Source organism: Panthera leo, chromosome A3, assembly GCF_018350215.1.
Source record: "Panthera leo isolate Ple1 chromosome A3, P.leo_Ple1_pat1.1, whole genome shotgun sequence".
In the NCBI taxonomy this organism is placed as follows: Eukaryota; Metazoa; Chordata; class Mammalia; order Carnivora; family Felidae; genus Panthera; species Panthera leo.
Window position 1 is genome coordinate 49,751,988 of NC_056681.1, and position 13,706 is coordinate 49,765,693.

At 44.9% G+C, this 13,706-nt stretch overlaps 1 protein-coding gene across 2 annotated transcripts in view; it reads left to right on the forward strand.

The window, feature by feature from the left end:
• Nucleotides 1–1,261: 1,261 nt before the first annotated feature.
• PYGB (glycogen phosphorylase B) overlaps nucleotides 1,262–13,706 on the forward strand; it is a 58,368-nt gene continuing 45,923 nt past the window's right edge. The window contains exon 1 of one of the 2 annotated variants that reach the window (XM_042931798.1): nucleotides 1,262–1,614. In XM_042931798.1, the coding sequence (XP_042787732.1) occupies nucleotides 1,372–1,614 (243 nt within the window). In that variant the 5' untranslated portion in view covers nucleotides 1,262–1,371. Of the gene's footprint in view, nucleotides 1,615–9,859; nucleotides 10,261–13,706 lie in introns of those variants that run through there. The other variant, XM_042931797.1, reaches the window with a different exon arrangement.

Consider the following 13,706-nt stretch of genomic DNA (forward strand, 5'->3'; position numbering starts at 1 on the left):
TAACTTTGGAAGCATCACACTAGAAAATTCCTGCACCTAGACTTTCATGACCTCTCCTGCAGGCAAACTTGACCTCCATGTACATGGAGAATCTTTATTGCTCATCAGTCTAAGACCACCAAGTGCAAACCTGCAAGTGGCTCAAAATCAGGTTTACTGACCCACTGCAATGAAGTAACTGCAGGCGGTAAGACCGTGGGGCAATTTCAAGAACACAGGAAAAGGCAGAGTTTATGGGGTTTAGGGGAAAGGGGTCAAGGTGAAACTCTAATGAAGCAGTGTTCCCACAGGCTCAGAGCAATGCAGGGCTGCGTGCAAGGTGGGCCCAGGCACAATTTCTTTGGGAACTCCCGTGTTAAGCAGGTGTGGGTAGCTGTGTCCAGGAACCCCTTAAGTGAGGCATACAACTAGGTGGAGTGGAGGAGGCGGCGTCTCTGTCACAATGACCCGGATCCTCGGCTAGAGTGGGGTGTTTCCTTCTTCCTGACGGTATTTAAAGGGCAAAGTGAGGGCCTGTGATTTAGGGAATAAAATTTCTCTGAGTAAGCAGCGGTGGTCCCTCAGAGGGGTCATTGTAACCCTTCAGGGCTGCAGTGCCCCTGGGGAATGCTGTCATCTCAGTCGGAGGGTCGCAAGAAGGCTGGCACTTTCTCAGTATAAACAAAGTTTTACATTCTTAGCTGGTGTTTTCAGAGCCACTTCGCCCCCGGTTCAGGAGACTGAGCCCACCAGGCGTTGTTGACTGCATTTCTAGCATGTACCCGGTTTTCCTTCCCGTTTGCCAGGCCTTGGCCGCACCCCAACACCCAGGGAACTCCGGGCTGTGGTATCCGGTAACTCTGACTGGGCGAGGGACGCCGGGCCCAGAAATCTGCAAAGCTGCGATGGCAGAGACCCCCTCATGACCCTGGGGGGCAGAGAGAGGCAAGCAGGACAGAGGTTCCGACTCCCGAGTCCTCCTGCTCCTTCACTCGCGTCCCCCCAGGCTGGGCTTGGCTATCTTGGGGACAGACCCCCGCTATTGGTTGGCCTGGGCAGGTCACTTCATCTTCCACACCTACAAAAAGGCACGCCCCTGCCAACGTCCAAGGACTTAAATCCTTTGCCTGCTGCCCTGCCCTACCTCTCCGGAGGCCCCGTCCCCGGAGACCGTCCCCCGTCTCTCGGAGGCCCCGCCCCCGAAGACCGGCCCTTCCCCCCCGCGGCCCCGCCCCTCCTCTCAGGAGTTCCCGCCCCGACGCAACGCGCAGGCGCGGCCCGTGCCAGCCGTGCGGCGCCGCAGTGACGGGCGCCAGAGCCGCCGCAGCATCCTCGGTGTTGGCGTTGTCTTCCCTGCTCTGCCTCTCGTCTTCCTCCTCCTCTGACCGCGCGATGGCGAAGCCGCTGACTGACAGCGAGAAGCGGAAGCAAATCAGTGTGCGCGGCATTGCGGGGCTGGGAGACGTGGCCGAGGTGCGGAAGAGCTTCAATCGGCACCTGCACTTCACACTGGTCAAGGACCGCAATGTGGCCACGCCCCGCGACTACTTCTTCGCGCTGGCTCACACGGTGCGCGACCACCTGGTGGGCCGCTGGATCCGCACGCAGCAGCACTACTACGAGCGCGACCCCAAGGTGAGGCGGCCCGAGGGAGGCCGGGGTCGCCTGCCCAGGGTCACTGCGCTCGTCCTGCCGTGCCTGCTGCCCCACCCCGGAAAAGGGCAGCCCTTGTGCCGGGCCTCTCGAGACACGGGCCCCTGGGAAGAGACAGCAGAGCGATGCACCTCTCCCAGAAAGACGCACGTAGGGCCTGTGTTTGCGGAGTGTCTTTAAATTGAGCACGGCCACCCTCTGTGTGCACCCGCAGCCCATCGGTGGTCCACGCCGGTGAGAATAGCTTTGGCTGGGGTCACGTCTCCCCCACCGCCTTCCCCTGGGGCGGTCAGCCAGCTTTACACAGACCTGGCCCAGTACTTACCACCCTACCACCCCGGGCGCAAAGCGGATCCGGGCTGTCCTCTACGGCAGACAGTGTAGGGTATTGTCTACACTCGGGGCCCCGGGGCGCCTAGCCTCCTCTTCCTCTGTTTAGGCCCCAGTCCACAGTCCTTTTGCGCAAGGAGCTCGGTCTTGCAGGGGTCTCCTGTTCCCCGCCGTCTCCTGAGCCCTGGAGTCCTGGCGGAATTTTCCAGCCTGTTTCTAGCCGTGTGCTTCTGTGATGACTGCAGTCGGTGCTTCCTCCTCCCCTGACTCCGCCCCCCACCTTTTGGGGATTTTTTTTGCAGCAGAGTGTGAGAGAAAAGGAGACTGGAACCGGGCCTGGGCAGTTTTGTGTTGGAAGGGGGTGAGCTCAGTCATCTGCAGGGGATTGTGGGCTTTTTTTTTTGGCTAGGCATTGATCGGAAGAAAATCATTGAGGATGCCTGCTAAAGCAGGGGTCAGGAGCTCAGAAGAAGCCCTCAAAGAAGTCTCTGTCTTTGGGGTTTCCACACCTCTCTTGAAGAACATTGTTGGGTTAAAGTTCATGGAGATTAAGTAATCACGGAGGTTGTTACTTTTCATATTTTGCAGAAATCTATGCTTATGGCAGAAAAATACTAAATACACAAAAGAAAAGTCACTGATGTGACTCCATTACTCTCAACCATATTAAAATGAAGGTGTATGTCCTTTCAGATCATTTTCTATTCTTAAATATAGGTACACATTTTAAAAAGTATATTGCGTATACAACTTTGTGATTTTTCTGTTTCATTCATTGACATTTGTAACTTTTTCAACAGCTTTCCAAGTTAGTAAGTATCATTGGTAGTTGGATAGGCCTGTCATAGTCTTGGCCATCCACCTGCTGCCAGTTTGTTTGGGTGTTTTTACTTGCTCTTGACCACAGAGAATTTTGTCCTTTCTATACTAAGGTAGAATGACTCCTGAAGAAAGGATACACTTGCAGGCCTGAAGCCAGTTTGCAAAGATTTGTTTTGCAGTATCCATATAGGCACTGTATAGTTGCTTTGTTGATATTATTTTAGAGTATTTTCATGAGGCATTAAAAAATGTTTAATAGTTGTTAAGAGTGAGATCATTGCTTTTCCATACTTACTGTGGAGCACTCTTTTTTCTAAAATAGAGATGGTAACAAGGACAGAGTTGTTAGAATACCAGCGAGGCTGCTTCACATTTAGTATGCAAGACAACATAGAAGTGGCACCAAGTGGCTAAAACAGGTTTTTAGAACAAGGGCTTAGGATGTCTTTGCCAGGGAAATTGGCCAAGAGGCTGTGGCTCCCCCAGAATTCCCTGCTGATGGCAGAGCTCTGATTTGCAACATCAGTGTTGTTGTCAGTGTAAGTAGACGACAAGGGTACAGCTTTGCATGCACATTCAAGGACATTTCCCTGGACCAGAACACACCTCAACACCTTGGGATTCCTCTTAGAGTGTTTATGTATAATTAGATCCTGAAAAGGACAGTGATGGGCTCAGGGATTATGGAAATGACCTTTCCTGAACAGAATTAATACCTCTAACAAAACTGCTTTCCTGATCGTCATTGAGAGGTCTGAGTTTTGATTGCCTGCTGTGGTGGCTACAGGCGGAAAATTTTCTGTCTAGAGAAAATTTCTTTACAAACCACACAGCCTGTAAGTGGAAAGTTGTTTGCCTGTTCTGGGTAGGAAGGCCATTTTAAAATGGAAAATTGGAATTTAAGTGTTTCAGTCTGGCTAATTCGTGTTGAAAAATAAGCTTCTCTCCTTTTTCTGCAGAAGTGTTATTTTGCTTGTAATGGACCAGAAACAAGCCCCACAAGGGTCCGAGCCTGACAGGAGGTAGGCTCCCAATAAAAATCCTGCAGAGCTTCACCCCAGCTTGGGGATGACCTCAGGGATTTGTCCCACTGCATTCTGACTGGGGGAGCCAGATGATCTATATTTAATACATTAGCGTGCTTTTACTTAATTTTTTGTCTTTCAAACAATTATGGAAGTTCGTATGATTATTGGAAGAAAAATTGGAAAACAGAAAAGCCAGAAGGAAAAAATTAACTGTAATCACAACACCTAGTAAAAACATGATAAATGCTATAAACATTTGTATTCTACATCTTTTTTTCTACCTTGGTAGAAACGCTGTTTTTATTACAAAAATAGTATCATGCTGTACCTCTTGTTTCAGAACCCCTTTTGGCCTTCTGTTTTTGGTAATAGCAGAAACAAATGAAACTCAAATGCTCAGGGAAAGATTTTTCAGGCAACCGGCCTGGCAAATCAAGTAAAAAACAAAAAAAAAAAAACAAAAAAAACCCTAAAATTGAGAGGTTGGTGTTTGGCAGGAGGTAGCACTTAGTTCTAAAGATGGTTCAAGGATTCTCTGAAGTGATGGCAAGGTCAGGAGTCTGGGATAAAACTCCAGAGCTGGAACTCCACTCTGAATTCAGGAATAGAAAAGAGATGGATGGAAAGAAAAAAAAAAAAAGAGAGAAGAGATGGATAGTGAGGGATGGCTCATATGAGTCCAAGCTCCTTTTAGTCCTAGCTTTACTATGCAGTTTATAAGACCTTGGACTTGGCTGGATTTCTTAACCTTTCTTGGCCTCAGTATTTTCATCTTAAAAATGACAGGGGTGGAGGGAGGTAGTTCATTTCTGAGGTTCCTTGCCATTCTAAAAAGTTGTGGCTTTGTGTTTGCTTATAAAATGTTTCCATTTTATGCTGACATTCCATCTCTATCCAAAAAGAATTGAAGAATGCCTAAGCAAGGCATGACACAGAAGGTTCAGATTAATTGAAGACCTCAAAGAGAAAGTTGGGGCCAGGGAATAAGGGTAGGGAAACAGGTTGCATTCAAGGACGATGTCAGGACACAAAGTGCAGACATAAGTTCTGGCAACCAGAGCAAATGGCAGCTCATGTCTACTTATGGGAGTCATGGGATCTCTGTGATAACTTCTAGAATGGGCAGGTGTGAGATATCTTCTGTGGGACTTTAAAGTGGATAATACACAATGTGGACAGCTGGCCTACTGCATCCCTATAATGGATGGGATAGTCTGTTTACTATGGCTCTTTCCCGTAAACTCATGGCATAGCCACAATAGTAGATTAAGGAAAATAATAGTGCACCACTACCACCATGAGGCCCAAACTGCAGTCTTAAATATTTCAAATAAGATAATCATAATGAATACAATTAATCTTACTGTTTGGCTGGACCCTGGAGTTAAAGGAAGAAGATCTAGAGCAGTGTTTTTGCAGCCTTGTCTGCCCACAGCCCCGACTTACAAGATTTTGTTTTAATTAGTGGTGAGACCAGCCACCGGAGTCTTTTTAACACACCGAGTTTTGATATGTTTCCACTTGTGAAGTTGACCTTGTATCCCATGGGCAAACTTCCCTGACACCAGATAGCTCAATTATTTTCCCTGGCTAGAAGCTTGACAAGGGACAGATGTTTTGTGTTGCTGATTAACCTGACAGCTCCACGAGTGGAAGGTAAGGTTAAACCATCACTTTATGAGATTAAGGAGCCTCTCAGAGTGTGAGCCATGATTTTTCATAGTAGACAGTTTGGCCTCTCAAGGGCTGTGATGGTTTATTTACTGCATCAACTTGGCTGGGCCACAGTGCCCAGATATTTGATCAAATACTATTCTAGATGTTTCTGTGAAGGTGTTTTTTAGACGAGATTAACATTTAAATTAGTGGACTTTGAGTGAAGCAGATCACCCTCCACAATGTGGGTGGGCCTCCAGTCAGTTAAGACCTTAATAGAACAAAGACTGATTACCCCACCCCCCACATCATCCCTCCTCAGCGGGAAGGGATTATGCCAGCAGACTGCTTTGGGACTCCAAACGCAACTCTTCCTTGTATCTCCAGCTTGCCAGCCTGAAAATCATGAGATTTTAGTCTCAGACCTCCACAACTGTGTGAGCCAGTTCCTTAAAATAAATCTGTATATACATATCCTGTTGATTCTGTTTCTCTGGAGATCTCTAATACCCAGGTGCCATGGAGGCTGCAGGGACCCTTTGTATTTTTATGAAATAATCATAACTGACCTTGCATTTGAATCCTAGCCTTTTTTTTTTTTTTCTCCCAATGTTTATCTATTTTTGAGAGAGAGATAAAGTGTGAGTGGGTGAGGGGCAGAGAGAGAGGCTGACACAGAATCTGAAGCACAACCTCCAGGCTTCAAGCTATCAGTGCAGAGCCTGATGCAGGACTTGAACTCATGAACTGTGAGATCATGACCTGAGCTGAAGTCGTATGCTTAACTGACTCAACCTCCAGGTGCCCCCCAGCCCTTTTTAAATGAGTTTTTACAAAATTGTATTTTATATGACTTCAGACTTTTAAATGTTGCAGGAATAATACAATAAATTCCCATTCTTCATGCAGATTCCCCAAGCATTAAACATTTTAACACATTTGTCCCTTTCTATACATATTAATACATTTTTCTCTGAACCGTTTGAAAGTAAATTGCAGACTTGATGCTCCTTTACCCTTAAAAATTTGAGTGTGTACTTCCAAAAATCAGGGAGACTCTCTTAGACAAACACTGTGAACAATTAAACCCAGGACATGCACATTGACATGGTGCTGTCACCTGCAGATCTCATATAGCTCTGCCAGTTGCCCGACTAATAAGAAATACAGATAAGAAAATTTAGAGAACTTTATGTCTTTTCGGATTATACCTAATTTTTCATTAAACAGACCAGAGCTTTAAGCCATTTAGAAACCTGCACATTCTGAGACATGAAACAAGTAATCAACAGATAATAGCTGGCTTGTCTTCTACCTTATACAGAATGGTGTTCTTAGGACATGGTAAAGGGAAGAGGCATGAACACAAAGTTAGCAAGGTAATCAGACCACAGAAGAGTTTGGTTAACTCCTTTGACAGGATCTCTGGGATTAGGAATTATATGTGATTTCAGTTCTAGCTGAGTGTCTTCTTGGCCATGAAACATCATTTAAAATGAAAGGTGAAAGAAGCTCAGGGTGAAAATGCTTACTAGTGCCACACTAGTTATAAATATACTTTGACACAGTCCAGGTCACTTAACATAAATTGATTAGGCTCTGGCTTCTCTGGCAGTGTGATAAGACTTCTGTGATTGGCTCGGGGATGGGAGCGAGGAGACATTTTGTAGAGCTTAACAGCATGGAAGGCAGGAGGCAGAGGATTATAAAAAAAGTTATATCATGGAGTGCAAAATAAATTTGTTCCCTGCAGAGCTGACTGATCTCTGTGATCCCTATAAGTTCTCAAACTCTATTATTTTATTATATTTTACATTTTCCAAATTGACTTTGAGCAAACAGGCCTGTGTTCTAGTCCTAGGTACCAGTACCTAAAGTAAAAAAGGAAATCCGTGATCCATGGAATTTCTGCCAGTTACTCACCAGAAGCCAAATTTCCCTGTCACTTAATTCTAAAAGAACATGCTTGAGTGTGGCTCCATAGGTTGGGAGTATAAGAGATGTGGTAGAAAGTGTTCAGCATCCTTACGGCAAACATAGTAGTGGTTTCATAAAGCTGTTGTCGGTGCGACCCTCCAAAAAGCCCCTCAGACACAGCAGAATGGGTGTGAAGCAGGATGACCAGTGAAGACAAGGAGGAGCCTCAGCTGTCTAGCAGGTGAGAAGGCTGATGCCCCCTAGCAGTACCCTCACTAGGCTGGCAAGGGCAGGGCTGCCCTGGTGCCTTTGGCGAGGCTGGGGAGCTCACCAGAACTGGCCTTATGTTGGGCCAGTGGTCTCTGTTCCTGTGTCCTGTCCAGGCCAGCTCTGTCTGGCAGGGAGCTGGTAGTCTGTGGGCGTCACTGTGCCTGCTCAGTCACAGCGAGATGGCTGGCACGTTAAGACATAACACAGAATCTGATAGGGGGAGTGTTGCTGCCTTTTCCTGGGCACAGGATGACACGTCACTGGCCAGATCCACCTGTAGAAACAGGTTCTTCTCTTGATGAAAACAGTTGCATCAGTCTGTGTTTTGTTGCCCTGAGTGCTGGAGTTCTTTCTTTCCTTTTCCTGCAGAGTGTTCACTTTCTGTTAAACAAAGACTCTAAATAGCCTTTTTGGAGAGGGAAGAGAAATTGGAGGTTTCTGAAAGTCCAGTTCTGTTCATGAATCTCCATTGTATAAAGAGCAAAATGAGGCTCTACCTGTTGCTTTTAAGCTCCAGCTCCACAATTTGAGTTCCTTAACTCCTAAGATGTCTTAGGAGAAGACTACTATGTTGTGTATTTGCGTTGGTCATCTTTTCATCTCTTCATTTTGAGGAAGGGGCTTCTTTTGTGCTTTTCTGTGATGCTTTTGGTGTAGACTTTGCATGTAGTAAACCCAATTAAAAAAATTTAAGGCTGCCTCTAAGCCTCTTAACATGTGTAACAGTCATATTGCAAGAAGGGACCATACAAGAAAGGTCAGCAGCCCGGTTCACACCCCAGGCCACAGGCCCCCAGAACTGCTGTAGAGGGTTTAAGGGGTCCTTGTTGCTCTCATGCTGAAGGAGGGGAGTTCAGGTTCTTTGGCCAGAGTTCCTTGATTTGGGAGACCCTGTCCACAGTTGCACAGATGGTGGTGGGAGAGGCCGGGGGTGGGGTGAGAGGGATGGAAAGAGACTGGGCAAAGCCTGGGTTGGCCTTGGGCCTGCAGTAGCAGCAGAGTTTGGGGACACTGAGGAACTGGCCCTTTGCTGGTGAGCCCCCTGTGCTTTTTCTTGCACCAATCCTGTGCCCTCAGTTGGTTCAGTCCAGAATTGCCACCCTGTTAATTAGGTTCCATCACTCTCCCTGAAAATCTGGCCCAGCAAGGGGACCAACATTGCCTGAGTCCACAGCTAGCCCTGTGTTAAACCCCAAACTAGACATGGTATTTCTCAGAGAGGTGAAGGGATCCAGGCCACCCTGCTGGCCAGGCCAGGAACCAGGATTGGACCCCAGCGTGCATGGTTCAAAAGTGTGTGCATCTCCTTGGGCGGCCCCTCTGGCAAGCCTTCTTCAGTTTAGTTTTACTCTGAACCATCTTAAGGAAACTGAGGAAAACAAATTCAACACATTTGAGGAAACTATAAAAATTCTTGGAACAAATCACACAGATAGCAACAACAGACAAAGGCCAGAGTGCAGGGCTCTGGCTGGGTGGGTGTGCAGCAGTGCCTAACCTAGAGCCGGCCATGGCCAGTCTTTGGGTGGGTGCTGTCCAAGGGAGCCCTGATGCCGCCACTTCTGCTCCCCTCGTATGCAGAGGTGCATTGGGAGGCTGCCTGGAACTATTAGCAGAATTAAATAAGCTGCTGAGCCCTTGACATCTGTGCTCAACTTGGAAGGAAAATTAAAGACTGGAAGATCTTTTTTTTTTTTTTTTAAATATCATTTTGTAACTTATTTATTTATTTATTTATTTATTTATTTATTTATGAGAGACAGAGTGTGTGTGAGTGAGGGAGGGGCAGAGAGGGAGAGAGAGAGAATACCATGAGGGGCAGAGAGAGAGAGAGAGAGAGAGAGAGAGGAATGGAGAGTGCTGAACCCAAAGTGAGGTTTGCACTCACCCAATGCAGGACTCAAATTCATGAACTGTGAGATTGTGACCTGAGTCGAAGTCAGATGCTTAACCAGCTGAGCCACCCAGGTGCCCCAAGACTGAAAGATCTTAAGACAAGGTCCAACATTTTATGCCTTACACAAACAAAGATAGTCAAGCTCTTTTCATAGTGCTAGTTAAAAATTAGAAACTTTAGCAGAGATCAAACTACAGCTTTAAAAATACATAGTTCCAGTTAAAGGCAACATGAAAACATTGTGATCATATTCCTGAGTTTCCAACTTGTCATAAAACCTCTCCAGGGAGAACCCCAGAAGTAGGTATGTGGGGGAGAAGTGAGCCTTCTTGTGTACATAGGAAAAGGGCATGATTGTGCTTGGAACCTTCACTCACACTCTTCTCATACAGCTGGATTTTGTTGGGCTCAGTGTGTTCTCAGTGGTTACTAAGCCCTGTGTGGAGGGAGGGGCAGCATAGCGCTATGGAAACCCCATATGACAATAACTCAGTTCAAGTGCAGAGTAAATAGCGTCCGGGAAGAAGCAATGGGCCATGAGCAGTAGTGACAGCAGCTGTACTCAGAGTGGCTGTAGATTCACTCACTGCGCTGCCATGTTTGTGATTTAAAGGGCATTGGAATCTGGGCAGTAACTGAGAAGCCATACATTCAAATGATTGAAAAAGAAAAGTCTGTCAAAGTTTGAACTTGCCATGGATTTTATTAGTATGTATGTATGTTCTTTGTATGTATGTATGCATAGATTTATGTATAGAAAGTTTTATTCAGTTATATACTGAAAAACATGTTTTTATTTTTTTTAAGTTTATTTATTTTGAGAGAGAGAGAGAGAGAGTCCTCCAAGCAGTGTCCCAAGATGGGGGGCTCCAACTCACAAACTGTGAGATCATGACCAGACCTGAAGTCTGATGCTTAAATGACTGAGCCACTCAGGCACCCTAAAAATGTTTTTAATGTTTTATTCAGTTTCTTTTCTCAGGGACGCTAATTTTGCTGATGTTAGCTATTCTTTGTCTTCCATATGGATATTTTCCTCTCCAATCCTTTTCATGCTTTTCCCCCATTTTGTCTGCTTTTCCAGCCAGGTTTTTATTTCCATCTTTCCCTTTGTTTTGCATTCAGTGGTGCCTCCATTTCTGTAGTAGTTTTGTCTCTTTTTTATTTTACTTTCCTGTGCCTGGTGCGGTTCTTTTGTTACTTTATTGGTGTTTCTTGATGTCTCAGATTAGTCTGTATTAACAAATTGTATTTGCTCCATGGTAAATGCTAGTGTTCTTTACCCCTTTTGTTTCCTGTTCTTTTTTCCTGTTTTAGATTTCAGGATGTAGATCCTGAGTTCCATCTCCTTGAGTAGAAGGAATTCTTCCTGAACCAGCTGTTTGCAGCTGGATAATGGGGCAAGGGCCTGGTGTGTGCAGCCTGGAGTGAGCAGCTCTTCCTTGGGTCCCAGATTTATGAGTGTGTGCATGTGTCTGTGTGTGTACACACATGTGAGTGTGTGCATGTGAGTGCACATGTGCAAATTAATGAATTGTGTACAGGTGTGATTGCATGTGTGTGAGTGCATGTAAGCGCACACATGTATGGCTGTGCACACAAGTATGTGCATCTGTAGGTGTGCATGTGTGTGTGTGTGCATGCGTGCATATGAGTGTAAAGTACTTTATCCTTTCCTCGACTTCAGAAAAGCAGAGACCAGCAGTGAACAATCACCCTGTCCCCACCCTGCAGCTTGGTGGTGAAGATGTACAAGGGTCAGTTTTCCAATTTAGTTCTACCTGTCCTGACTTTCCATCAGTGAGTTTTCGGGAGAAGTGGGCAGAGGCATTTTTGTTCCACCATCTTTACAACTGCAAGTATTCTACTTAATGTACAACATTTATAAAATTTTGTGCATTATTTTTACTATTTTATATTTTTTGGTAACAGCTTTAAGATAAAATTCAAATAGTATGCAATTCACCCATTAGAAGTGCACAATTCATTGGCTTTGGTATAGTCAACAGAGTTGGGCCATGGTCACCACGGTCAATTTTAGAACATTTTCATTACTCCAGAAAGAAACACCACAGCTTTTAGCTGTCACCCACTGTAAACTTCCTATACCCCTCCCTACTTATTAGGGAACCATAAATCTACTCTCTGTTTCTTTAAGTTTGCCTATATTTTATAAATGGAATGATACAATATATGGTCCTTTGTGACTGGCTCCTTTCATCTAGTGTAACGCTTTGTAGGTTCTTGTTTGTTGTAGCATGTATTGGTACTTGATTCCTTTTTATGGCTGAATAATATTCCATGATATGAATATACCACATTTTCTTTATTCATTCACCAATTGATGAGCATTTGAGTAGTTTCTGTCCTCTGACATACAAGTTTTTGCATAGACATAGGTTTTGTTTCTTCTGGATACATGCCTTGGAGGAGAACTGCTGGACCACATGCTAATCCCTTTTAACTTTTTGAGGACCTACCAGACTGATTTCCAAAGCCACTGCACAATTTTACAGCCCACCCTTCATACCCCATGTATGAAGACTCTGATTTTTTTCAAATTTTTTCTAACATTTGTTTTCATCTGATAACTTTTTGATTATAGCCATCCTATAGTGGGTGGGAATTGATATTTCACTGTGGTTTTGATTTGCATTTCCCTGATGAGGGTGATGTTGGGCATCTTTTCATGTGCCTGTTGGCATTGTGTATTTTCTTTACCAAAATGTCTGTTCAGATCCTTTGCTCAACCACCTTGTCTTTTTTTTTTTTTTTAATGTTTATTTATTTTTGAGAGAGAGAAAGAGTGCAAGTGGGGGAGGAGCAGAGAGAGAGGGGACACAGAATTGCAAGCAGACTCCAGGCTCTGAGCTGTCAGCACAGAGCCCAATGTGGGGCTCCAACTCACAAACCATGAGATTGTGACCTGAGCTGAAGTTGGAAGCTTAACCGACTGAGCCACCCAGGCGCCCCCCCCCCCCCCCCGCCGCCCAACTTGTCTTTTTATTATTAAGTTGTACGTGTGTTCTACATACAGCTTCTCTCATCAATTATATGATTAGCAAATATTCTCTCCCATTCTATGGGTTATCTTTTAATTTTCTCCATCTTATCAAAAGTTTTTAACTTCAATGAAGTCTAATTTATGTTTTTTTCTTACTTGTGCTTTTGATGTCATACAAAAGAAACCATTGCCTAATCCAAGGTCATGAAGATTTACTTCTGTTTTCTTCTTAAAGTTGTATGGTTTTGACTCTTGCATTTAGATCTTTGATGTTCTTTGAATTAATGTTTGTATGTGGTGTGAGGTAGAGGTCCAGCTTTATTCTTTTGCATGTGGATATCCAGTTGTCCCAGCACCATTTGTTAAAGAGATTGTTCTTCTGACTAAATGATCTGGGCACGCTTGTTGAATACCAGTTGACCATAAATTTGAGGGTTGATTTTTGTACCCTATATTTCATTGCTCTGTGTGTCCATACTTCTGCCAGTACCACACAGTCTTGCTGACTATAGTTTTGTAATAAGGTTTGAGATTAGGAAGTGTGAGTCTTCCAACTTTGTCCTTCTTTTTCAAGATTGTTTTGACTCGTCCAGATCCCTCACATTTCCGTCTGATGGATCCACCTAATCCACCTAATGAATTAGTTTGTCAATCTGAAAGGAAGCAGCTGGAATTCTGACTGGGATTGTGTTGAATATGTTGATCCATTTTGGAAGTTTTGCCATCTTAACACTGTTAAGCCTTGCAATCCACTGACATGGGATGTCTCTCCATTATCTTAGTTCCTTTGCCTGTATATTTTGCAAATGTGGAACCCCTTTCTTCCTGGCTCATCCTCTATGGCTGTTTTATGGTCCTGAGGAGTAAAATGTGAAGTAATGGTATAAATGCAGCTATAAAAGCCCAGAGAGCAACACTGCTGAAACAGCAGGTGGATGGCCCATGGCCACAGAGTTTTTTCAAAAGGTTTCTAGTCAGCTGCTGGTCAGAAATCTAAAGGTAGTATAAAAAAGACACTTTAAGAGAGTCACTGCATGGAACGTGGGTCTCAAAGCCACTCAGGCAGGTCACCCTATGTGGGCATTCCAGTAAAGCCCTGACAAGCCCTCTCTGCAGTCTGTGGAAAGTGAATTCTCTCTCTGCATTCTGC